The sequence below is a fragment of the Protopterus annectens genome, chromosome 9.part0 (assembly GCF_019279795.1).
Source record: "Protopterus annectens isolate FY-2018-M chromosome 9.part0, PAN1.0, whole genome shotgun sequence".
NCBI classification, from domain to species: Eukaryota; Metazoa; Chordata; order Ceratodontiformes; family Protopteridae; genus Protopterus; species Protopterus annectens.
In genome coordinates, this window is record NC_056743.1 from 879,142,757 (window position 1) to 879,169,837 (window position 27,081).

The window sequence follows — 27,081 nt, forward strand, 5'->3', positions numbered from 1 at the left end:
TGATTAGTGTCAGCTAACGACATTCAATGACATCAGCAGTAACACAATGTATGTAGAGGTACATGCATGCGAATCTTTGCTCTGTCACAAATGTCAGTCTAATGATCCATTTTCACAATTTTTATGTCAAAATTATATATATATATATATATATATATATATATATATATATATATATATACACATATTCAAACATATAAAACAGCACTTAGCGTCAATGTGTCAGCAGTTACAATGGAATACATAATTATCTTAAGATGTAATCTTTAAACTGGATGATGGTTTGGATGCTTACTCCTGCTACTTTTGAAATTAAGCCGGCAGAACAAAACCAATTTATTCATTCATGGTAGCAATGAAGAATAAAATATTGTACAGAACATTCAGAACTTCAAAGAAAATGACCCCAATACCTCAGGTGGCACAGCAAGTGCAATGAAAAAACAAATGTTACAGCGGCAGAATATGCAACATTGCCTTTTGAACAAAGGAAGTTGGCCCTGAATATCCTTAGGCACTTCAACAAGACTTTAGTCTGAATTTGTGAAGCCCTTTTCTTTTCTTAAAAGGCAGGGAGACAGGGAACACTTTTCTGTGACTTACAAGAACAAGATTTGGAAGGTCAGAAAACAGACAGCTGCAAAGTAGCGACATTCCATGTGAACTCAATCAGCTGGTCACCAAGAAAAGAAAAGAAAACACAAAAACTGTTAACAGAAACCGCCTGAAAATCAATCCAACAAGTACCATTGAATCTACTACATGCTAATAAAATGAAGGGGTATTAAATAGACCAATCCTCCATCAAAGCTGGCTGCTGGCTCTGATGGAGCTTTCATGATAAAACAGTCTGAAGTTGACAGTCTCTGAACTTCCATTATACAGCTACTCCAAAAACCAAAAGCAAGACGTGCTCTAGCATCCCAGTTCATGTCTACATGATTAATGGCTCACATTCCTTTGCTTTTTCATTTTGAATCTGATGAAGCTGCGGTTCTGTGAAACTGTAAAGATTTCTTCTTTTTTCATCTGCTTTTCTTGTTTTTGCAGCGGGGTAAGTGAGTAACCAGTCTAAAAAGGAAATATTAAAAATATATATGCTTTAGTTAATACAAGTGATTTTTAATTCAACAGACTTTCACACTGATTGTTCTGATCCCCGATTCTGCTTGCTCTTCCTACACTTTGAAAGCTAAAATTTTGTTTCAAAAATCAACAAAAGACTTGACGGAACACTGACAAAACAGAAAGTAAGCATATGTCTTTCAAAATTATTCTCCTTCATTTTTTCATGCACTGATTTCTGTCATGTTCCCTATGATTAAACTTATTTGTATATATAAATGAGAATAGTTTTTTTTCACTCCAACTTACCCACTTTAAGCTTGGTTGTCAGCAAAAGCAAGAAATTATAGAAACAGACTCTCATTAAGCTACTTGGAGTAATTATGGGCTTGGTTTTCAACCTCCACTTGAATATCATGTAATTGAATAAAATCAGTTAACACATAGTGGCTTTAAAGTCCTCCTGAGTTCAAGTAGTACTGTACAGACTACCTGCTCAGCAAAATAACCATGCAGCCTTCCTCCAGTATACCCTAAAAGGGGATGCTGTGTATATTCTAAATATTCTAAACACCATATATATACATGTGTGTGTGTGTGTGTGTGTGTGTGTGTGTGTGTGTGTGTGTGTGTGTGTGTGTGTGTGTGTGTATCTCTATACATGGGTCTACTGCTTTACATTGAAAATACACTTCTTCGAAATAGAGCAGTAGACCCTACACTTCAGCTAACGTCCACTTAAACGAAAGTGCAATTTCACTGAAGTCTAGTTACCCAGGCTACCCAAAAAAACCCCACTAAAACATGTTTTTGCAGGGGGGGCAAGCCCCCCTGCAACCCCATGTGGGGGGGCTGTGCCCCCTACTTAAATATACCAACTCTGAGATCGCACTACAGTGGGGAAAAGGGAATATTCCCATTCCGCTCTGTAGTGTGACTGCCGAAGTCAATGTTCGAAGTTTCACTACTTCGAACAAGTGGACTCGGTGAGGTGGGGTTCCAAGTATTGAAACTTCGAACATATTGACGGATCCCATATATATATATATATATATATATATATATATATATATATATATATATATATATATATATATATATATATGTGTGTATTTTTTCCAAATGTTTTACTGAAATTTATAGAAAAGCATGTAACCATAAAAGATCAAAACATGAAATATACTAAAAAAACTACTACAACTATATACAACTGTCACATTTTCAACTAATACAAAGCATGATAATTAGAAATTTAAACTTCTCCTACTTACAGTAATTAACAGAAGCGAAAATAATAAAGGAATGACAGGTATAATACAATTGTATATGAGAGTAGTTAAAACTAGCTGGGCCAAATACAAGGTAGAAAAAGTATTTATGTAATAAAAAATATCGTTAATTTGCTAGAGGTAACAATTCCTTATAGAGGTAATTATAACTTCAAAATTTTCAATATTTACTTATTCACAATTGGTTACAAAATAATTTTTTATAAGGTTTGTCAGACTACTGGGGTACTTTTCTGTTTGGTATTAAAATGGTGCTGAATACCGTCCTTCGAAGTAATACCAGATGTACTTGAAACCCAGGTGTAATGTGCCATGCAGCATGCGCTAAGCTACTTTGATGTGGTGGTTGTAGAATGGACTGGCAAAAAGGTAAATCTGGTTTTGAGCCCTTCAGGTTTCAACTATCTGTATGGCAGTTAGAACAGAGAACTATGGTAATAAACTGTTAGCGATCTGCCTTCCTGCAATCCAGGGTTTGAGTCCCTCTGTCCCCAGTTGTCAACTCTATGACTCTGAGCAAGTCAAATAACTAGACAGTGCTAGGGAACAATTCAGAAACTGGGCTAGGCTCCATGCCTAGTAACTACGTATGAACATATGACACTAATGCTGAGAGAAATAAAACAAATGCCATTGACACTGACTTCATATTAAACCAAACGGCCATCTAGAGCTTGGTGGCTTTCATGTCATTCATTCTATCGAAAGTCCATTATACTAAAGGGATTTCAGCTGAACTTTAAAAACACAACGGTCATTCTCACAAGGTACAGCTATTTTCTCATACAGAATGGAAACAGACATTTTAGCATGCAGATGCTAAAAAACAATGTATAACATTTTTTATCAACAGCTTTATTGTTGTTGCAAAAAAAGTTTATAACTTCATGTAAATTTAAAATTAAATTTCCCTCAAAGTATTAATCTTTTTGCAGTTTCCTCTTTGCCCATTCTAGATTTGTAACAACATTCAACTGACCACCAATGGTGTTTCCAGATCCCAAAATATAATTTAAATGAACACAGTTATCCCCATTCACTTTACCTCAGCAGTTGTAATTACAATCTTGTTATATTTCCACATTCTTAGTCTAATCTAGATAAAATTAAAGGTGTATAACTGCAAATTCACACTTAATCAAGAATCAGATTACCCATAAATCATCGTATACCTAATATTTGATACAAAATGTTTGAAACCCCTGTAGAGCTATTCAATTCTTAGTCAACGTGCCTCAAGACATCCCTATCATACTTCACCTTTAATATAAAATTACTTATTTGTGCCTTTTATTTATCACCTACAGTACTTCAATATTCTCTCCTAAATGCCCTCAATCAGCAAACAGGTAAACGTTTATCTGTGATATTATCCTAGGATGGTTGTCATTCATTTGAAAGAAAACACATTTGTGATAATCACAAATGAGTGACAATAAAATAGTGACCAGACAAATGAGTGACTGCCCATTTGAGAGAATCACATATGGTTGAATTCAAGCTTTATATAAAATACGTGTGTATGACTTTGCAGGAAAAAGAATGGTTAACTGAAAAGGCAGTGCTTTTGAAATTGTGCAGACCTGCATTATCAAGTACTCCATATGTGCAAAGTGTTTGTGGGTTAGGGTTAGGGTTAGGTAGGAATGTGCAGGTTATCTATCATACATAAAGAAACCCTCTTCTTAAAGGCACCGCCAAGTGCTTTGTAGACAACAGTAATATTTAATTTCATCATGTGCTACTAACTTCAAGTTTTTGGGCCATTCTCAAGCATCAAACATTAAATGTTCATACATACATTGATTTTGCTTATTTCTAATAGAATCAGTGATATACAGTTCACAAACATTTAACACTTGAAAGAGACAGTAATACATTTGAATGTTGCAAACATTGTGAGATCAATTAATTCAAGAAAATGTTATTTTTGTTAAACTATCAACTCCTGTTTCATATGAGCAAAATCAACTAATATATTGTTCAAATTATTTTACATACACATTAGTTTTATCCACATCTCAACTCATTAATAGCACTCAAACTCACCTTCCTCTGCAGTCTCAACTTCAAATAGAAGGGGGGAGGATATACATTCAAACTTTTCAGGACTCTTCAAAAACTTACACTAAAAAAAAATTCTTACTTTTGTCAAATGTAACAGTCCAGTCGTCAACAAATATTTACCCAGTACTATGGCTTTTTGTGGATCTTTCACACATATTCCAAAAGTCCATGCAAGTCTTTCTAACCTATTCAGACATTTTGATCTTGCGTATGCACACATGGACAGCAGTGTCTTTTCAGCTCAATCCTATTTTTCATTCTCAACCTATACTGACATAGCCACATGTCTTAAATTCACAGTACCTTCAACACTGTCAGTTCCACACATATTTAGGTCAAGTGTACAGGCCAGTTCTTAATGTGCTTAACATTCTCTGAATCAAAAATCACAATCCGATCATTCAAGTGCAGTTTCTCCATGACAGGAAATACAACTTGAACGTCAATTATATGTTTTCATATCACACCGATAAAATTATCATGCAGTAAACCTAGAATGGCCAACCTACAACCTGGTTGCCAAACTCTCCAAAGCACTTGCTCTTTTTCATAATATAATGTAAAACAAACAACAGAATGGGCCTAAGTTTTTTATACTTCAGGTCAGTCTCCAGAAACTCCAGTCTTTTAGATGATTAAATGCCTAATGGTTCCTTGGCAAACCATGTCCAGTCCACTATCTTATTTTTAAAATAATCACACAAATCCATCTTTCCTCTTCCTACAACACACCGCATATTCACAAGTTCTTCCTTCTCTTTTTATGCTTGTAGGAATTATATTTTGTTCTGTTTGGTCAGATTACTTAACAGTAACATCAACCTTTTTCTGAGATATCCATTAGCTGTTGCTTGCTAGGCCATATAGCTTCCTGTTCCTGAAGATGTTTCACCATAATCACTTTCAACTGACTCCTAACATTTGAGGAACAAATGAAATAATCCTGTTATGTTTTATACTTCAGCTTTAATCACTTTCAAACTATTCATAACCTTCTTAATATCCAGTCTGACCACTTACTTAGGCTCTCTGTGTACAGGGATTGGCTACCACATCTCCCTCATATCTTTCCAGTTTTTGCACACTTTGTCTCTCCCACATCACTCAAGGGACAACATATTCACTAATTTTTATACTAAGATCTGCATCAAACTTCTCAACTTCAGTATTTTGCAACAGATTTCTACTTTATCTTGGCTCTATCATTTTCTCCATGGCAGCATACTGATGACAGGCCACAATAGCAGGAACCAACACCTCTGTGGCTATCTGACTCTCTTGATGCATTTGGTTCCATGCATTGAGCAATGGAGAAAAAATGGCCACAAGATGGCATTATGGCCGACAGACAAGGATGGAAACATGTACAGGCAAAAAAGCATAATTACTGGTGGGCAGAAATACTAGAATTTTTCTCCATTCTTATGCAGCATATACACTAAAGAAAGGAAAAATAACATTCACTGCCAGAATCAGCTGTTTGATGTGCCACCATATACACAGTACATTGGCTGCCATGAAAATATAAGCAAGATCTGGAGGAATGAAAGGCATTGTTTTGTTGAGTATTTCTACAAATGCTAAAGTACATTTTATATTAATTATAATCAGCTAGTACACAAGTGAAGTGAAATGCTACAGATTCATAATATTGTTGAGTTAGGCCACAAAAGCAAAACTTTCTTAGTGTAATTTGGTGGTGACTTAATCATTCAGTTCAATGGAAACCTTCTTGTGTACAAGAATCAAATGTCAAACAACACAGTATCTAGGCACTGTGGATCTCTAAGCCTGGGGCTCTGCAGAAGTAGCAGGGTTCAGGATGTCTGTCCCAGGACTTCAGTGCAAATCCCAGCACAGTTCCCAAGATCACTAAAGAACTTGAAAGTTTGACTGTCCAAAAATACTGTACACACACAAAAACTTAAGCATAAGAAACCTCTGGAAAGATTTAAAGAACTGTTCAATAGGGCTCTCTGTCCTTTGAAAAAAAAATCAGTGATCAATCTACTCATACAGTCATGAAAAAAAATAAATAAAGTGGAGTTGGGGAGAGTTCCATTGGAACTAATAGAGGATATGTCCTCTTTTAAATTAGGAGGATATGAATATTGCATTACAAATTACCTTCACTGACAAATCATGGTGCATGCTTTTCTTAACCATTAATTAACAGAACATAAAAAGTAGCCACTCTAAATAAAATTAATATAAATTTCAAATACTCTTGCTGACCTGCAGGTAGAACCATTTCACAGAAAAAAAACTTTCAAATTCACAGTACTAGTTGGGAGCTGTTTTTCCTCTCTTGTTGAATTATTTTTCACAGGTGGTCTTTTCAATGTGTCACTTGAAACGGACTGCTGACACCTACAAATTTGTGACCTCATTCACAATTATACTTTCTATCCTTTTTAAGGCTTTTCTGACCTCTTAAGCAAGAGATCTTTTTTGCGTGTTTTCTGTACACAAGAAAATTAAGGCTGTTGCGTCAGTTGCAGTTGAGTTGAAGTAAAAAGAAATGTTCACTTACCTTCTCCGCCTTTTTCTGCCTCTCACTGGTGCACTTATCCTCTCAGGCATGGCCTAAAGGTAAGAAATTGAAGGGCTGTTACATCGGTTTCATTTCTTCTCCTCAATGCCATCATGACATGTCGGCACTGGCTGATACTAACACACTTGCACACTAAACTCATCATGAAGACAGTATAAGGTATTCTTGTTACCCATTTTCCCTTTGATGTAATTCTAATGAAATGTCCAATAATTAGACAGGCCTGATACCAGCACACTTACATATCCCCCCAAAAATAATCTCTTCACGCTATCTGCAGTTGTCAGTGCGGAGTTACAACTGAAAATCCTCCTCAGCAGAGTCACAGGAGATGTTTTTAAGCAACCTGCAATTTTCTCTGTCCCTCACTGGCTAATACAGTTTATTTGCTGAACCAGGTTATATGAGGATGCACCTTCAACATGGCACATAGACAGGTAACCAGATTGAATAAAAAAAGCTGCATTACTTTAAGTAATAATAAATGAAACGCAATACTTCCACTTGATAATAACCTACTTCTGGGGCTTAGTCACAAATGCCACTTCCAAGAGTGACTGTCCTTTAGCCGGTTATCAGCTGAAGGAAGCCGCAGCCTTTGGAGTTGTAAAAATTAAGCCCTATTTTAATTAAAATAATTAATATTTTCTTGCTGCACAGGACTACTGACACTGCATCACACAGTATCATGTGAAGCGAACTGGGCCTGGACAGTACCGACCACTTCAGCAGTTAACTAAGAATCATGCTTTGCATATAAACAGATTAATAGATTTTTTAGCATTCTGTATTCCATCCACATCATTAATACATTTTTGAAATATCACTTCCTTTATATATAACTTTGAACTTTTTTTTGCAATGGAAAAGCAGCAAACAAAGTCATCTTTGTGAGATATGCTGCCTTTTGCCATACAGAACCTTCAAAATCATAAAACCTCAGTAATGTCTTCTTCAAACATACTTCACTCTACATAAGTAACCATTACTATTGCATAAGCAATAATGGTAAACTTCACAGGGTTCTGAAATCATTTATAGTTAATATCTTGTCCCAAAACAACTTTTCATCAAGAAAGCAAGCAAACACAGTTAATGGTATGTGCAAGCTTTCTACACAGAACCCAGTGTCAATGTATACGGCAGTGACCCCTGTCATACAATGAAAAGACTAAATAACAGGCCGTTTTTGTCCTACTACAGCATGACTTCATTAGACAATTAGTAATAACAAAGTAAGTTATTTATAATCAAAAAGGATGAAATCATATGACAGTAAAATCTCATCAGAATCTATTGGGTCTTAAGTACAAAGTGAATATGCTACACAGAATCACCTAAAGCCAGAAGTCATTTAACCCCTAGATAAAAGGAGAATAATAACTGACCAAAATAAGAAAAAATCATTTCATCATCTTGGAATTTAAAACACCCTTCACACCAATTATTTAAATGTGGTGAAGAGTTGGCCTGACCTCTAAATAACACTGATAATGATTTACTAATGCACTGCAGTTACCTCGGCTTAGAGAGTGAAGTTAGGCTACCATTTGCCTAAGCGTCTTTTCAATGTGTTTTTTTGAAGAAACAGGTCGAGTTGAAGAAGAATGGCAGTGCCTCTAAAGAGCATGTGTGAGAACAGATATGTGGCTGAGCCAGGTATGGAAACCAGGTACATAAGGAAAGCTTGTGGTGGAATGCAGAAGTCCAAGAAGTCATCAAAAGAAAGAAAGAGTGAGGGAAAAAGTGAGACAGAAAAGAGACCAGGCTAAGAAGGAATACTGGCTGGCTAACAAAGAAGCTAAGAAAGGTGTTGCAATAGCAAAGAATAGAGCATCAGGGACACTCTACCAGCTTCTGGAAAGTGATGCAGTAGGTGGCACAAAGAAACTATATCAGGTTGCAAGGCAAAGACAGAAAGATAAAGAAGATAGACACCCTTTATAAGAGATGCCAGCAACAACCTGCTCACCAGCCCACAGGACATCAAAGGCAGATAGAAGGAGTACTTCTAGCAGCTTCTAAATGAAGAAAACCCCTCAGAAGCTGCACTGCCCTAGACACAGCCAACAATGAGAGAAGAGGAGGAGCCCACCCTAGAAGAAGGACTAGTGCTAAGGAAAATTAATTCAGGGAAAACAGCAGGCTCGGATGAGGTCACAGTAGATACGATAAAGATGTTGGGTGAGATAGGGGAGAAATGGCTCCTGAGGGTACTCAGCAGTATAGAGAGGAAGACAGATCTCAAATGACTGGTGAATAAGCATACTCATGCCACTGTACAAGTACAAAGGGGACTAGGACATCCACAACTGTGGGCAGTACAGTGGTATCAAACTCCTATCACACTGCATGAAAGTTCTGGAGAGGGTGATTGATAAATGGATAAGCAGAACAGTAGAAAATAAGGTGGGAGATGAGCAGTTCGGATTCAGATCAGGATGCAGCACAAGTGACCCAATGTTTGCAGTGAGACAGAGAGTTGAGAATAATAAGAGACCAGATGGCTTAGTGGTTAAGTTCTTCACCTCCCGTGCACAAGGTTCGATCCTGACCTCCGACCAAAGCCTGTTTGGAGTTTGCATGTTCTCCTCGTGTCTCCGTGGGGTTTCTCCCATGTCCGAAAAACATGCTGAGTGTTTCCATCTCAAACTCACCAGTGAATGGAGCTGTGGGCAGCAGCACAGACTCTACACGGTGCCCTATAGGGGGAACAGTTGTACAGACCAACTGCTTTGGGCATCTACTGTGGTGCGCAGTATCCTCAAGATAGGAGTACACGGATCACAGACTGTGCACCGTGGCAGGGCTAGCCACTTGATGGTGTAAAATATGGCTGTAGGTGATTTGGTCATGTTGAATAATATCCCCAAAAATGGGCATGGGTAGTTACAGGTGATAAGTGGGATGAGGACTCTGACCCACACCAGGGACCCGTGCTAACGGTGGGAGGGGTATATGTGTCCCTAGTGGCCAGTGTGTGCCCACCATAAAGCCCAGCAGCACTGGATCAATAAGCTACTGGCTGGCCGGTGTCTAGTTGCCCAGCCTGGGTTACCTGGGATAGCTCTGTTAATCGAAAGCTGGACGTAAAACCAACCAACCTGCCAAACACGAACTGAGAATTGCTAATTTTAATGTAGGTTCACTGACAGGACGCAGGTTGGAAGTGGATGACATGATGATGACACGGAGGAGGCTGGACATCCTATGTATCCAAGAGACGAGATGGAAGGGCAGTGCAGCAAAGCCACTTGGCTTGGGATCCAGAGTCTACTATTCAGGTGGAGGGCAGGCTGGAAATGGTGTAGGAATTGTGGTGAGAGAGAGGCTTCATAAGGCAGTAAGGGATATCATCAGAATAAATGACAGACTCATGGCAGTCAGACTCCAGTGTAATGATAGGGGAGTATTCATAATCTCAACCTATGCCCCACAACAGGGTTGTGATAGTGAGGAAAAGAGTGCATTCAGACAGCAGTTGCAGGACCTACTACATAAAGCAGGATAACATGAAGTGGTGTTGATAATGGGCGAGATGAATGCACATATTGGGACAGACGGAATAGGCTATGAGGACTGCCTGGGTCCACATGGGTGGGGCAACAGGACTAAAGAAGGAGAAGCCATTCTAGATTTCTGTCTGGCAAATGGCTTGATAGTAGCCAACACATGGTTCAGAAAGAAAGAAAGACAGTCACAAGATCACATACAAGAGTACTCAATATGCAACTCAGGTAGACTTCCTCCTAGTAAGGAAAAGGCACCAGGGTAGAATCTATGATAGCAAAGTCATCACCAGTGAAACAGTCGGCCCACAGCATAAACCACTAGGTGCCACAATCAGCTGCAAGCAGAGGTCATGGAAGGCTCTAAGGTCAACAGAGACCAGGCTGAAGACCTGGAAGTTGACAGGAGAGAAAGTACAACAGTTCAAGGAATTACTCAGGGCTATAGAACCCCAAGAAGAGGAGGATATAGGTGGAGTTGAAGAAGAATGGTAGCGCCTAAAAACAGCATGTGCTAGGACTACAGAAAAGATATGTGGCCAAGCCAGGTATGTTAATAAGGTACATAAGGAAAGCTGGTGGTGGAATGCAGAAGTCCAGGACACCATCAAAAGAAAGGAGGAGTGCAGGAAAAAGTGGGAGACAGAAAAGACTGACCAGGCTAGGAAGGACTACTGGTTGGCTAACAAAGAAGCTAAGAAAGAAATTGCAGTAGCAAAGAATAGGGCATCAGAGGCACTGTACCAACTTCTGGAAAGTGACTCAGTACTCAGTAAAGGGCACAAAGAAGGCAAAGAAAGAAAAATAAAGAAGATAGTCAGACACCCTTCATAAGGGATGCCAGCAACAACCTGCTCACCAGTCCACAGGACATCAAAGGCAGATGGAAGGAGTATTTCCAGCAGCTTCTGAATGAAGAAAACTGCATAGAAGCTGTACTGCCCCAGAAACAGCCTACAATGAGAGAAGAAGAGGAGCCCACCCTAGAAGAAGTAAAACAGCACTAAGGAAGATAAAGTCAGGGAAAGCAGCAGGCTCAGATGAGGTCATAGCAGATATGATAAAGATGTTGGGTGAGATGGGGAGAAATGGCTCCTGAGGGTACTAATAGCAGTGTGGAGAAAAAGGCGTATCCCAGATGACTGGAGAATAAGCATACTTGTGCCAGTGTACAAGAACAAAGGGAACAGCCACAACTGTGGGCAGTACAGAGGCATCAAACTCCTATCACACTGCATGAAAGTTTTGGAGAGGGTGACTGATAAATGGATACGCAGAGGAGTAGAATGTAAGATGGCAGATGAGCAGTTTGGATTCAGATCAGGATGCAGCACAACTGACCCAATGTTTTCATTGTGACAGATAAGAAGAAGCTAGAGATGAGGAGAGAGTCCAACTGAGCATTCCTAGACTTGGAGAATGCATATGACAAAGTCCCAAGAAAGCTTATCTGGGCAGTACTGCGGTGGTTTGCAGTCCCAGAAACATTGGTAGAATTAGTGCAGGCCATGTACAAAGACCCAATGACTCAAGTATTAACAGTGTTCGGCCTCACAGAGGGGTTCCCAGTGGGAGTGGGTGTACATCAGGGTTCAGCTCTGAGCCCACTGCTGTTCATACTGGTAATGGACTACATTAGCAAACAGGTTGGAGGGGACGGATCAACAAAGCTGCTGTATTCAGACGATGTGGCAGTACAGGCAGACTCTGAGCTAGAACTTCAGCAAAGGCTAGGAGAATGGAATGCAAATCTGAAGGCACACAGGATGAAACTAAGCACAGATAAGAAAGTGGTCATGGCAGCAAATTGGGGAATCAGAAGAAGCTGAGAACAGAGATAGAAGTGAAGATAGTGGATCAGGTAAACAGCTTCAAGTATCTGGGAGGGGTAGTTGAGGAGAAGGACAGTCTGAATGAAGAGGTCAAAGTTAGAATCAGAGGGGCTGCAGCCAACTGGCACAGAGTGTCAGGTGTAGTCTACGACAGAAGAGTGCCAAAGAAGCTGAAAAGTAAGGTGTACAAGATGGTGGTGTGACCAATACTACTGTATGGCACAGAAACCTGGGCAGTAAAGGCAGAACAGGTGAAGAAGCTATTGGTGATGGAAATGAAGTGCCTGAGAAAGGATGCACACTGTGAGACAGATGAAGAAATGAGGACATAAGAGCAGAAGTCAAAGTAGCTCCAATTGCAGGAAAGATCAAAGAGAACAGATTATGGTGGTTTGGGCACATGTGTAGAAAAGCAGAAGACAATCTCGTGAGAAAGATTTGGGACAGACAGGAAGAAGAAGGTAAGAGGAAACGAGGATGTCCAGCAAAGAGGTGGATGGATTGTGTGAAAGAAGATCTGTGAGAGTCAGGCATGAGTGTTGAAGAAGGCAGGTGTTTGGCACTGAAACAACAGAGTTGGCGACAGTTAACACGATACCACGACCTCATGTAGAAAAATGGGAAAAAGGGGGCTGATGATGATGATGATATAGTTGAGACTAAGCTAGAGATGAGGAAAGAATCCAACTGGGCATTCCTAGATTTGGAGAAAGCATATGACAAGGTCCCAAGAAAGCCGATTTGGGCAGTAGTGTCATGGTTTGAAGTCCCAGAAACATAGGTAGAATTAGTGCAGGCTATGTACAAAGTCCCAATGACTAAAGTATGAACATTGATCAGTCTCACAGAGGGGTTCCCAGTGGGAGTAGATGTACATCAGGGATCAGCTCTCAGCCCACTGCTGTTCATACTGGTGATGGACTACATTAGCAAACAGGTTGGAAGGGACAGATCTACAAAGCTGCTGCATGCAGATGATGTGGCATTACAGACAGACTCTGAGCAAGAACTTCAGCAAAGGAGAGGGGAATGGAATGCAAATCTGAAGGCACATGGGATGAAACTAAGTACAGATAAGACGGTGGTAATGGAAAGCAAACTGAGGAAATCCAAAGAAGCTGAGAATCGAGATAGAAAGGAATACAGTGGAACACGTTAACAGCTTCAAGTATCTGGGAGGGGTGGATGAGAAGAAGGTAAGTCTGAATGGAGAGGTCAAAGCTTGAATCAAAGGAGCTTCAGCCAAATGGCATAGTGTGTCAGGTGTAATGTAGGACAGAAGAATGCCAAAGAAGCTGAAAAGTAAGGTGTACAAAACAGTGGTGCGACCAGTACTACTGTATGGTACAGAAACCTAGGCAGTAAAGGAAGAACAGATGACGAAGCTAAAGGTGATGGAAATGAAGTGCCTGAGAAGGGTGGTAGGATGCACACTGTGGGACAGACAAAGAAATCAGGACATAACAGCAGAAGCCAATGTAGCTCCAACTGCAGAAAAGATCAAAGAGAGCAGATTACGGTGGTTCACACACACATGCAGAAAAGCATACGAAAATCTGGTAAGATGATTTGGGACAGACAGGAAGAAGGTAAGAGGAAACAAGGGCATCCAGCAAACAGGTGAAAGGATTGTGTGAGAGAAGACCTGTGACAGTCAGGCATGAGTGTTATAGAAAGCAGGAGTGTAGCACTGAATATAGACAGATATTGACAGTTAACACGACACCCTGTCCCCATGTAGAAAAATGGGAAAAAGGGGCTTGGTAGTAGTGGTGATGATGATGATGATGACGGTTTCCTAATTACTATTAAATTGATTTATGGTTGACACCTTATGAAATTTAGTCTGTTCCTTTATTCATAGTTTTTAGAGGAAATTTTACTGCCCGACTCCAATTCCCCCTCTTTTTCTGTGAGAAAAAGTTTTTGGGCTGTGCTTCTCCTCTTCTTAGCAAGTTTACATTTAGAGCGGTTTCTGATATTGTGTTTTCTTTGTATTGTTATAGTAATGTTACCACAGCTATATTACATAATCAAACTTTTAAATGTTCGAACGTCATATGGTTGACACCATATGATTGAACTTTTAAAAGTTCGAAAATGTAATTAAAAAAAAAATAATAAACCAACGAAAAAACCTACCTGAACGGTTTAAGCAGGGGGCAAGCCCCCCTGCACCCCTCACATGGGGGGGGCTGCTCACCCCACACACCCCCGCTCTTTAACTATACCAACTCTGAGATCGCACTATAGTGCAGAAAGGGAAATCTTCCCATTCCGCACTGTACAGAGGAGATCTTCATTGAAATGTTCGAACTTTTAAAAGTTTGATCATAAGGTGTCGACTATATGACATTCCAACTTTTAAAAGTTCGACAGCGTGATATAGATCCATGTTAACAGTGTTTTTTTTTAAACACCTTTATTGAATTATCACTTATGGGATAGGCAAACTTACATTTATATACAAGTTATAAAACCATATTAACAAGTTCACATTTACAAGCATTATACATCACATATATTGTTCTATACAATACAAACTAACATTACATAAATTGTACAAATCCTGCCTGCTCTTAAACCTCATTCCTCCATCAAAACATTTCCTGTATGTATTGCTGCCACAATTTCCATTTTTTTCTGTGTAGTTTACACCTATCCTTTTTTAAAGATCCCACTTCCTGTTCTTTTACCTCTGTTATAATATTCACTACTTCAAGTATGGTTGGTTTAGACTTTGATTTTCATTTTCTTGTAATAATGCTATCAGTGTTGTATGAATTTTCTTATTTTTCTTATAGTAGTATGAGGGATTAAACAGTTAAAGAGTTTTCACATTCTGCACCATTTTGAAGTAATTCAACTGTTTTATTATTCATGTTGCTAGGAGTTCCATAAATGTAAATGCAATGTGAAAATCCCCCCAAAGGATAATCATAAGCATTCTAAGAACTGGGTGGACTTAAAACCACTGAATTTAAAGATCTACTGCTAGCCCTATTCCTGAGGCAACAAGGGCTTCCCCAGTGCCCCTCCTCTGTCCCCCCACCTAGCGCCTCTGATGATGAAAAGAAATCTGCAACTCTACAACCTGTAGCTGTTACTCCTCCTAAAAAAGCAAAGCTAGAACTTCTAACCTCCCCATTTCTGAGCTTAGGATTTCCAGAGATTCTCCACCCCCCCCCAGGCCCATATCCACCAGCATATATTTACTGGCTTCATTTAAGATCTCCAGACCTTACTCCCTTGTTCTGTCAGGTCAATAAGGTCTATGAACCCCATCTGTACTGAACTGACTGTAATAAAATGTGAGAGGCATTCTTGTCAGTGCAGCATTATGTGGTTTAAGGTCTCCTCCACCTATAAGATGGGTGTCTTCCCTGACAAATTTTACCACCACTAAAACTTGAGTTTCCACACCAGGTCCTGCTCATCTCCTGGTCCTTCCTATTTGACCACCAGTCAGCCCCTCAATGTCAGAGGTCAACTATGGTAGATACAGTATGTAGGTATCAAGCCTGGAACTGTAGCCTTCAACATCAACTTTTGCCACATCAGCAGTGCTGCTAGCACTGGGATTGTGAACTTTAATGACCTCTAAGTCAGGAGATTCTTTAGTTCCAGAATCAGGGGGTTGATCACTTAATGTCAAAGCCAGTTCCAATTCTGTCTGGGCCATTTGCTTTCATCCCTGAAGTTGGCCTTCCAGCTATCAGAGGCAATGCACTCAATAATGACATCAATGATGGCCAGGTCTTTGTCGGTCAGGGTCAAGGCTGAGCTGACCGCTGCTTCCTCAGTGCTGGGCTTAACCTTTAAACATGCTTAATATTCATTCTGGTTCCAGTGATACCAGCTTTTTTGCATATGCCCCCGTTGGCCAGGACCTTGACTGGGTCTGTTCAGTGCGTTCACATACTCCAGTACTGACAGCCATTTTTCCCTGTTTTCTACATGAGTGGGTGACTGGGTGGCTTCCTTTACCAGGCAAGTATTTATCCAGACCTACAGTTTTACTTCTTCTACTTGAAGTCCTTCTTTCTGAGGCCAGGCAGCAAAGAGGTAGTTGAAAGTGGAAACACCAAGATCCACCACCTGAATCTTCCGCCTTTTATTTATTTTTTTTAATTTCTCCAAGTCTTTTGGGTTTCTAATACCATGATGGGAATGAACCCCATTCCTAAGTCAAAGTATGATTAAAGTTCATGAAATTAGTATTGTTTCAATCTTTGATGTTAGCCAGAAGTGCTCTTCAAAGCACCTGCAATGTGCCTAATAGTGATTCCTTCTGCAATTCATACAGTTACATGTATCAGTAAAATAATTAAGTATGACTGTAAATTATTTTTTTAAGACTTGTTGATACTACTACTACTGGAATTGTCTGTGTATCCTTCTTCCACATTGCCCTCTATTCTGTCTGCAGATCCTGATATTTTATGACTTTATCTCTCTTGTATGCAAGACACTGTAGTCACTGGCTGTAGCAATGTCAATGATCAGTGCTACTCTTGGCTTCTTTTCATGGACTTCTATATCTGGTTTTCTCACATCTATGGCTTTTGCTGTACCAGGCAACTGAGTAAATGTCAGGAAAATCCTACTAGGACAGCTGAACTTTATTTGGGGATAATCAGTCTCTTTAACTGATGGTAGGTGTGTACCCAAGAAGACTGAATGTTGTAATTAAATCAAAAAGTGCTTCAACAAAGTATTAGTTTAAGGGTGTGCACACACAACAAAGGATTAGTTTAAGGGTGTGCACACACAACAAAGGATTAGTTTAAGGGTGTGCACACTTATGCAACCAGCGTATTGTATATTTTTTATTTTTTACATTTTTTCCCTAACAAATTTGTTTTTCAACTGAATTGTACAGGTTATAGGTCACATTAAAGTTGGGAAAAGTTTTGAAATAATTTATTATGGTCTCATTTTTTATATTACAAAAACCTGGCATTTTAACAGGGGTGTGTACACTTTTTATATCCACTATATAGTCTTGGTATACACAGATTTTTAAAAAAAGATTTGATAAGCATGAAACATCGTTCTTGTTTTCCTGTCCAACTGATCCAACACCTTTTGAGACCAGTCAATAACTCCAAAACTGTAAGTTAGGGCACTCTTAATTTCTCCAAATCTTTTGGATTTATAATACCATGATGGGAATAGACCCCATTCCTAAGTCAAAGTATGATTAAAGTTCATGAAATTAGTTATTTCAGTCTTTGATGTCAACCAAAAGTGCTCTTTGCAGCACCCGCAATGTGCCCAGTAATGACTCCTCCTGTAATTTGTACTGGATTACATGGATTGGTAGCATATCTAAATACAATTGTAGACTCTTTTTTATAAGACCCTTTGCTCCTACTACTATTGGAACTGTTTGGGTATCTTTCTTCCACATTGCTCTCGTTTCTGCCTGCAAATCCTGATATTTTATGACTTTGCGTCTCTCTCTGTGCGCAGGACATTGTAGTCACTGGGTGTGGTGATTTCAATGATCAATGCTACTTTTGTCTTCTTTTCCTGTACCACTATATCCGGTTTTCTAGCATCTATCTTTTGAACTGTAGGTAATGGATGATCCCATGTGATGTAGACCATCATTTTCTAAGATGCTTTGTGGCTCGTTTCCTGTGATTTTCAGCCACTTTAATACCATAATGTTTGCACAATCCCCAGTGCAACAGTCTTGCCACATTATTATGCCTTTCAGTATACAGTCCTTCTACCATTAGTATGTCACAACCAGCAACAAGGTGTGCAACTGTTTCCAATTTGGTTTTACAAAACCTACATTTGTCTGTTTCTCCCACATGTTCAATGGATTTTGTAAACCGTGTACATAGCCTACTAACTTAGGCTGTCAATATTAACCTTTCATCTCTTGGTTTGAATTTGCCTCTCCTTAACCATTCTTGTATTTGTTCCTGATCAACATGAGGTTCTTCCAGAAGTTTTCTATACTTGCAACTATATTTATGCTTTTTCCACATTTCTTGCCTTCTCATCTGGTCCTTCACCTTATATTCTTTCTTTTGTTTTTTGGCACATTCAGTTGCTGCCTGATTTTTATCTACTTCTGGTTTGATTTCCATTCTTGCTTGATGCCGATATGCGTCTGCTAAATTAAGCAGATAAGTCATCTTAGATTTATTCTCCTCCTGTTTCAGAACTTTCACTACACTTGGGTCTTATGAGGTCGGCAGACATGTGTGGAGTCCTATAACTGCAGATCTATACATGTTATCAGTTTCAAGGAGGCTCATCCCTCCTTCGGAATGAAGAACATATAATCTTTGTATACACTGATTTTTATAAATCATTTGGTGAGCATGAAGCATCCTCCTTGTTTTCCTAGCTAATCTATCCAACATGTTTTTGGGCCAGTCAGTCACTCCAAAACTGTAAGTTAGGGCAGGAAGAGCAAACTGGTTTATAGCTTGGATTTTGTTCCTAGATGTCAACAACGTTTGCAGATTTAAACCTAAGTCTTCTAAAGTATTCCTTACTAAGTTTTATTCACATTTGTTCATGTTTTATTGTTGATCCTTCATCAATTCCCAAATATTTATGCACTCCGTGCTCCAGTTCTTTTATATCACATTCTTGTCCCAAACTGATGTTTTCCTGGTGCTGCAATTTTCCTGCTTTAAAGGTTGTTTTGCACACCTATCAAGACCAAATGACATTCTTGTATCATCTGAAAAGGTTTTGACAACTTGCAGCTATGCTTTCAGTTCCTCATCTGATGAGCTACACAGTTTTAAATCATCAACAAAGAGAAGATAACAAGTCTTTGCACTTTGTTGTTTTCTAGGAGCCAAATTGTAGCCATGGCCCAAGCTGTTAAGTAAACAGCTTAATGGGTTAATGGCAAGGCAAAATAGCAACAGTGACAGAGAGTCACCCTGGAATATCCCTCTTTGAATTTTTTATCCCTGGGATAATAATATGTCCTTTATCATGGCTTAATTCCAAAGTGGTCTGCAACTGTTTCATGGTCACCATAATGTAGTTGGTCAGTGTAGGATGTATCTTATACATTTTTAAGCACTCAATATGTGGTCAGTGATGATGATGCATATTCCCTCTTACTTCTACTAGATGACCCCAAATTAGAGAAATACTGGAAATAATCAGAGCCAAGGTGGGAGAGGCCCTTAGGACTCCCTCTCTCTATCAGAAATGATTTTGCAGGAGGCTTCTCTGTCACCCAAGTCATCATTTTGGGTGGTCCCCCCAGCAGACAAGATAGCTCCAGCTAGTGATACAATCTGCATGCAAAAACATCAACATTACATCTCCCGTACCAAAGAGGCAAAAGGGACCTCCTAAGTACTGGTCAAGACTGACAGGTACACTAGATATGAAGTCCACTGTAGTAGCAGCTGCCTTGAAAAGTGCTCCTGCTCTGCACAGGTTTGCCATCCATCCAACTAAGAATCATGCACCTTGCCTATGCTTGGGAATCAATTTAAACTCATCCTCCACATTTACTTAGAGGGACTGAGACAGACATTGCTTGAGAAGTGTTCAGGTCTCTAGAAGAGTTGCCAGAGAGGAAACTTAAAAAGAAATTACAGTTCCAGGTGTCAACTATGAGCTCCATTTCAAATCTATCCTTGTGTCCTGCTCACACAGAAATAGTTAATCCAGGATAGTGGGCAATGGCCCTGCTATCAGATGTCATGCCTGGCTATGCTATAAGTTTTTTGCTAAGGACATTAAGGTCAACTCTTTAAATACCCACTTTGATGGACGCCTGCACTTTGGACAGTGCAGTAAAAGCTGAATTAAAGAAACAGGAACAAGTGGACAAGATCCTCAGTGCATTTAGGTAAAATTCCAACCTCCACAACACCCATTTTCCAGAATGGAGGGGAATCCATGTTAATTAAGATTTCACTGTGGTCAACAGCATTTTGGTAATAGGGAATTTAAAAGAAAAAAAAGCCTTAATGGTTTACAGCAAATTTGAGAAAGGTCAAAACCAGCAGAACAGTCAAGGATACTATGGTCCTCCATCGGGGCCAGGAGTATGCTCTGTGAGGATTTGTTCAACTGTTGCATTCTGCAGTCAGTTGGGTGCTGCCCCTCTTTCCACCTGTCCACGTGAATAGCCATCACCATGGACAAGTCCTGAGAAACACAGTTTGAAGGAGCTGCATATTTCCACTCCTCTTTCCTTCTAATATGATGTCTCTTCCCCTTCCAGACTTAATTAAGCTTCACCCAAAAAAAGCGCAACCCATGAAATCCCACCAGACCATCAAGGGCTAGGTTTATACTCCAAACTCATTTGATACCTAAGAAAATGAAGGTCCCCAGACCCATTCTGGATTTGGATTTGTGTGGCCTAAAACAACTTTATTTTGAAAGAACCATGTCACATGGTCAAGCCATACTTCTGTGTGTAAGAAGGAAACTGGATGTGCTCTTTGGACTTCCATGATGCCTGTCTGCAAGATAACAAAGAAGTCCCAGAGGCTCCTATAATTCCACTGGAAAAAAGGCTAGTGATTTTCAGTTTTCCATTTAGTCTCACCTCAGACACAGGGTGTTCATGAAATGCATAGCAGTTGTAGCAGTGTATCTGGTTGCCCTCTGAATGGATGAATGGACAATCTTAGAGCTTCTGGGAACTATCCATGTCACTCTTTCAGCCCTTATAAATAATGGTGAACACATCAAAGTCGTTGTTGATGCCCATGAAGTCTATCATATTCACTGGATGCTCTGATTTGTTGAGCATTTCTTCCTTCTGAAAAGAGTTTTCTCTTATCTGTCATCTCTTATACCATGATAATTCAGTCATTTCCTGCAGTTCATTGTCTGGGCACTGGGAATCATGGTGGCAATGACCATTACCTTATCAGAGTTTTCCAGGGGACCTTCTGTGGAACCAATTGTTAGATCCCCTAAATATTCTAGTCAAAACTTCCCAGTAATGTAATGTCACACAGTGGATCCGCTAGTCCAGTCTGTCTGTGGGCAAATCTTTTTAAGCCCCCACCCCCATCTGCTTCTGTCATCACAGACACTTCCACTCAAGGATGGAGAAGGGGGGGCATTTTCAAGAGCAGATGGTCCAAAGGATGGAAATAAGGGCAATCTTTTGCAGTGGGCAGGCGTTTCAAAACTGCCTTTTGCTAACCATAATGTCAGGAATGGCAGGAGGTCATGGGAGCTTGGGAACGGGCCCTATTGATCAAATGAGATGTCACTGCTAGGTCATGCCCTAGGAGAAGCCAAATCTCTAGTGGACAGGCTTAGCCTATATTTACCGATACAATCTTGAGTAGCCTGTCAATGTGATGATAGCTCCAAACCTGTTCCAGCAATGGAAGAAGCCTTGCTGCAACCTCTTCCCATTTACAAACAATAAAAAATACACCAATTTTGATTCTCTTATTCATCCTTTGATAGGATGTCCCAGGGATGCAGTTGCTCAGAAATGCTCCCCATGTTTCCTTTATGCTTTTTTGCCCATTTCCATTTACTCTCATATTTCTGGAGAAAGGCAAGGCACACAAGGCCAAGGTTATCCTGACAGCACCCTTTTGGTGCATCAGGATTGATTCTTCAGGATTAATTCCCTCTGCTATGGCCCCATCTTCTGAACAGGCCTCTCAATCTGAAGCCAACCAGGAGCCTTCTGTTGCACCTGCCTAGCAAGCCATATCTGGACCTCCATCCCCAATGCCTAACTACATGTTTTTCCATTTCCAGTTATGCTCAAGGACACTACCCACCCTAACAGGGCAGTCCAAATCCTAACCTCTACTAAGAGTGTTAACGGCAGTAAAACATATAAAAGTAGATGGACTTGTTTTTACATCTGGGCCAAGACCCAGGGCACAGTTTTATCCTGTTGCTATGTATGGATGTTCATAGGCAGCTCAGATTTTATGTGAACAGAACCAAATCAATTATGAATGATTCTCAGCTGTTTATATCATATGCAGTCAAGAAAATGGGGCCCAGATTGTCAGAGTTAATGCTTTACGAATGGGTTCTGAATTCCACTTGATTTTGTTACAAAAAAACTAAGATTTCACTTGCTGAGCCAAGGGCCCACTATGCCATGACCAAGGCTGCACCTCAAGCTTTCTTTCAAAAATGTATTCCTGGGTGATATTTGTGCAGTAGATAATTAGGCATCACTGAAAACACTGAAGAAATTGTAAGCTGGATGTGAGTTCTGGATCAAGGTCTTCCTTTGGTGTCACCATTATTCCAGACATTCTTTCATGAGAATCCACACAACAGGTTTAGACTGGAACTCAGTCGTCCTGGTGGTAATGAGGATGGAAGTTTTGTCCCAGATACAAAGTTCTGCACTTTCCATAATAACAGAACTGGACTGGCAGTTACATCCTCATTATCATTTCCACTACGACTGTATAGGATTTTGTTGTAAATATGTTATTTCATTTTTCATGTAGTAGTTGTACAGCCTCCATCTTGCACAGGCTACAGAGATCTGAAAAGGATTCTGGTGAGCATAGTACAGTACAGGAAGCCTGTAAAAATTTCTACTGCTGCATTAATTCCTGCCAGTCTTAATGCTGTAGTCCTGCCAATAATGAGGATGGAAATGCCAGTTCTGAACTTTTATTACTGGAAGTAGGTAACTTTTATATCCTTCCAGAGTTAACGTACACACAGTAAGAAGTGTTAGAAAGAAATCTACACTGGTTGCAGAATCCACACGAAATGTGCCTTTTCCTTACTAGTTACAGTCCCAGTAACATCTTCACTCATAGTCTCCACAAACATTATGAAGATCATACCCTCTGTGTTGTAGAATAAATCCCTAAACCAACTGCCTTAAATACCTCCATATTCCCTTGAAGGACCTCAAATCTGCTATTAAAGGCTTAAAATCCTGCATCCACATTATATGTGAGGCCCACCCTTGTATGTCCACCTATTAACCACAGAATAACAAGAACTAAATACTTTCAAGTTCAAACCTGACTTTTCTATGTAGTTTAACCTCCACGAGAAACGTGTTACTCACTTTGTCACTGTATCACCTCTATATACACATTTACTTCACGTCTGGCATGTTTAATGAACATTGATCATCCAAAGTTGTGAGCTTAGAAAGCCAGTGTTTATTACTGGGTTATTAACCACAATGTTCTTCAACTGTTTGTGGGGTGAAAGCTGTGGTAGTGTAGATAACTATTATTGCATACTACTTTACATACTTTAAACAAGAAACATCTTTATTAAATTATCACGTATTATATAGGCAATAGTACATTTATATAAATAAAAACAAACTGTATAGACATAATTTTACTTGCAAACATTATACATCACATACCATACTGACATAATTTTAGTTGCAAACATTATGCATCAGTTATAATCTACCCCGTCATTGTCAGTCAAACATTACATAGCTCATTCACATCCTGCCTCCTTTCAAACCTTGTTCCTCCTCTCGTGTATTGTTCCCACAATTCCCATTTTTTCTATGTAATTTGCTTCTACCCTTTTCTAAAGATCCCAATTCCAGTTGTTTTATCTCTGTTACTACAGGCAATACTTGTAGTAACGTTGGTTTACACTCTGATTTCCATTTTCTTGTAATTTCTTTTTTGGCAGCCACCATAATTGGACTCAGCAAGACCTTACTATGTGTAGGCAATTCTGATGCTGTATCATAGCTCAAAAAAATCATTTCCTTAGTTACACCAATTTGCTCACCCAGTCTCTCTGACAGAGCAGTCTGTAGGGATTCTTTAAAGTCTACCAACTCACTATATTCCCAGAAAATATGTTCTCAGTTACCTCTTTCTTCCCCATCACACCTTCAACATTTGCTGTCTACCTGAGGAAAAATTCTCTGGAGTCTACTTGGGGAATAAAAATACCAAGCAAAGATGCTAACTCTGCTAGACTTTGTTGCATATTTTGGGCACATACATATATCCCCCATTGTTTCTTAATGAATTGCTTAACCAATCTCTCTTCCCAAGCCTATCTAACCTCCTTTGATTCTTATAGTTACCATGCAATACTTTGCATGCTCTACTAATTATTCCTTTTTTAACAGCAGCTTCTGTTCTAGATTCTACTAAAAACTCTACCAGTGCTGGTCTTTCTCTTTGCCTATACACTGATATCAATCCTAGATAGGGAAGATGATCTCTAGCCTGCAGTCCAAATAAATTATTGGCCTCTTCCCATTCTATTAACTTTCCCTCTCTAATTATTTGTCCCAATACTTGGTTCTTTTGCAAGCTTTCTCCAATAAATTCCATCTCTCTCTAGCTTATTGTCTGTATCCCGAATTGCAGTCATCCCTATAGGCAGAAACTCCTCTCTCCATTCACGTGTTGGCTTAGTTCTTAGAATACTTTTTGCTACTTTACGAATGTAGTATTCTGCATGGTTATCGTTATTTTCCTTAAGGATCTGCATCCAAAATCCCAGTCTTTCGTTGATTCTTGAGCTTCCTCCTGTTTCATCATCAATTACATACTACTTTCCTGTATATTCTGGTATACAACCTTCTGGTGGCTATGCCATTAAGTGTTTTGACATCCAAGAAATTCAATATTTGTAAAGAAACAATGGTTGAAAAAAAACAAATTCAGTGGAATGACTGATAAAGTTAAAAAATTAATTCCCTGTGCATGTTCTGTTATGGGGAAGAATAGTTCTTCTCTTGTGATATCTGTTCCCATAAGCTTTATGCTATTTTCAGGAGGAAAACTCTGCAAAGTAGAACTAGGAAATGTAAAAGCCTAGAAGGCGGGCTTTTATCAGGCATCCTGGTTTAAAAAGAAGAAACTAGACAAAGTCCTTAGGGTGAATAAAATTAGCTTTATTTCCTTCTTGTTTATGTTTTATTTTCTACATAAATCTGGACCAGATGATGTTGACATCTTGTCCATGCCAGGTCTGAAACATTTGAAGTCAGAGTATGTCTCAGTGAGAGAAGTGCCATAGGCCAACTTCCAGCTACCCTTCACCTGCGCTGCTCATCACAGATATTCCTTACTTATGGATGGAAAGACACTAATTCACTGTGACAATGGAAACTGGTGATTCCCTACAGGTATCACTGCATCTTCCTCATGTGTAACCATGCCAGTGTTACTATCTGGATGGAAGATAAGTGGCCTAATGTTTGGAACATTTACCTGGCCTGCAGTCCTTTTGCTTGCACCAGGCACATGAAAAATAATCTTAACATCAAGACTTTCTCCTTTAGAGGGAAGAATTTAACCTCACCTGTGCTCAGCAGTGCTTCCATGAACATGTTTTTTTGTCTCTGTGTCCAGACTGGTTTTGGGAAAGTTCACTGCGAATCCTAAGCAGGGAAGGGTGGACACTGTATTAGCCACTGCCTCACACATTTCTAGCTGTGAGAAGGCCTGATTCAGGTAAATGTCCAGGTGAGTATGAATGTGCTTTCCCTTTGCCCTCAGGTGGGCAAAACTGGGATTAGACATTTCCTGACAGCTCGATGGCAGTGGACAGTCCAAAGGGAGAAGGGTGAATTGGAAGTTGCTTACCCCCACCCCCCAGTGAGCCTGAGGTCTGGCTGAATTGAGATATGCAGGTACATGCACCTCAGGTCCAGAATAGCCATAAGGACAGCCTTGTGAAGCAAACGAAGAAGGCCTGACAAGGTCAGCATCTTGAAACTCTCCACCTCCAATAATTATTTCAGTCTGGATAATACCAGAACAGTCCTCCAACACCCATAATTCTTTGGGAAAATGAATAGCCACAAGTAGAACTACTTTCCTTCCTAATGTTTCTGGAATCTCTCCACCAACTCCAGAGCCAACAACTGACCTATTACTTCTTTTCTTCCACATTTTTCCCCACTGCCTGCCAATCAACAGCCTTTTTTTCCAGCCAAAATTCATATCCCATCACAAGCTTGAGGATAAGGCAGCCACTGGGGTGGTTCATGTTTTTTTCTTATTTTTTTTTAGCCCTAAGTCTTCTGCACACTTGGATACACTGAGGACTTTGGGATATACAATGCGTTGTCCCTAATGGGCAGTCCCTCACTTCTGAGAGGGATATATGCCCACAATCAACCCCATTCACCAACCTCCATGCACAGGAGGTAGTCTCCCCAGTCTCCATTAGAGAAATCAAGCTATTCCATCTGCCTCAGAGTATGTGCAACCCCATTCCCCCTACAGAAATAAGAGTGAGACATATCTCTTTATTTCTCTCCCTTCCTGCCCTGCTCCTCCAGAGACAGGGCTGCTAATCGATCTCCAGTTGTCTGTGTCACAATCAGCACTTCATACCCCTATGCCATAAAGCCAAGCAGACAACTGATCTACTACTTCTGACACAAGATCCTTCTTGTGCCTTTTGGACCAGGGGATTCATGTAAGTGGGGCTTGGAAATAACCTCTGTGTTACACACTGGTTAAACAACAGCTAAAACCCAGCTTCTTTGAATAAACCCAGTCTGCCACCCAGCCCCTTTTTTGTCTGCATTGGTAAACCCTCGTTTGCTTCTTATAAAAAAGTCAGGATTTGCAGAGATGGTTTCTACTATATTTTGGAACAGGTACAGGAAACATTTGTATAACCTTTACATAGTTTTGCCTTGCTCTTCCAGACATTTGAAAATTACCTGTAAGGGAGGACCAAACAGAAATTACTTATGTAAAGGTGAATCCAGGTGCTGACCCTCAACATCTTCTGATGAGGACTGTAGCCTGAACCAAGTAATTATTTTTATCACTATCCCAGAAGCA

The 27,081-nt window shown here is 39.8% G+C and overlaps 1 protein-coding gene across 1 annotated transcript in view; it reads right to left on the bottom strand.

Annotated features, from left to right (window-relative positions):
- Nucleotides 1–208: 208 nt before the first annotated feature.
- MBD6 (methyl-CpG binding domain protein 6) overlaps nucleotides 209–27,081 on the bottom strand; it is a 613,628-nt gene continuing 586,755 nt past the window's right edge. Inside the window, exons 11-12 of the mRNA XM_044083610.1 lie at nucleotides 6,955–7,007; nucleotides 209–1,071 (exon numbers count right to left, since the gene is read on the bottom strand). Coding sequence (XP_043939545.1) covers nucleotides 1,026–1,071; nucleotides 6,955–7,007 — 99 coding nt within the window. The 3' untranslated portion in view covers nucleotides 209–1,025. The remainder of the gene's footprint in view (nucleotides 1,072–6,954; nucleotides 7,008–27,081) is intronic.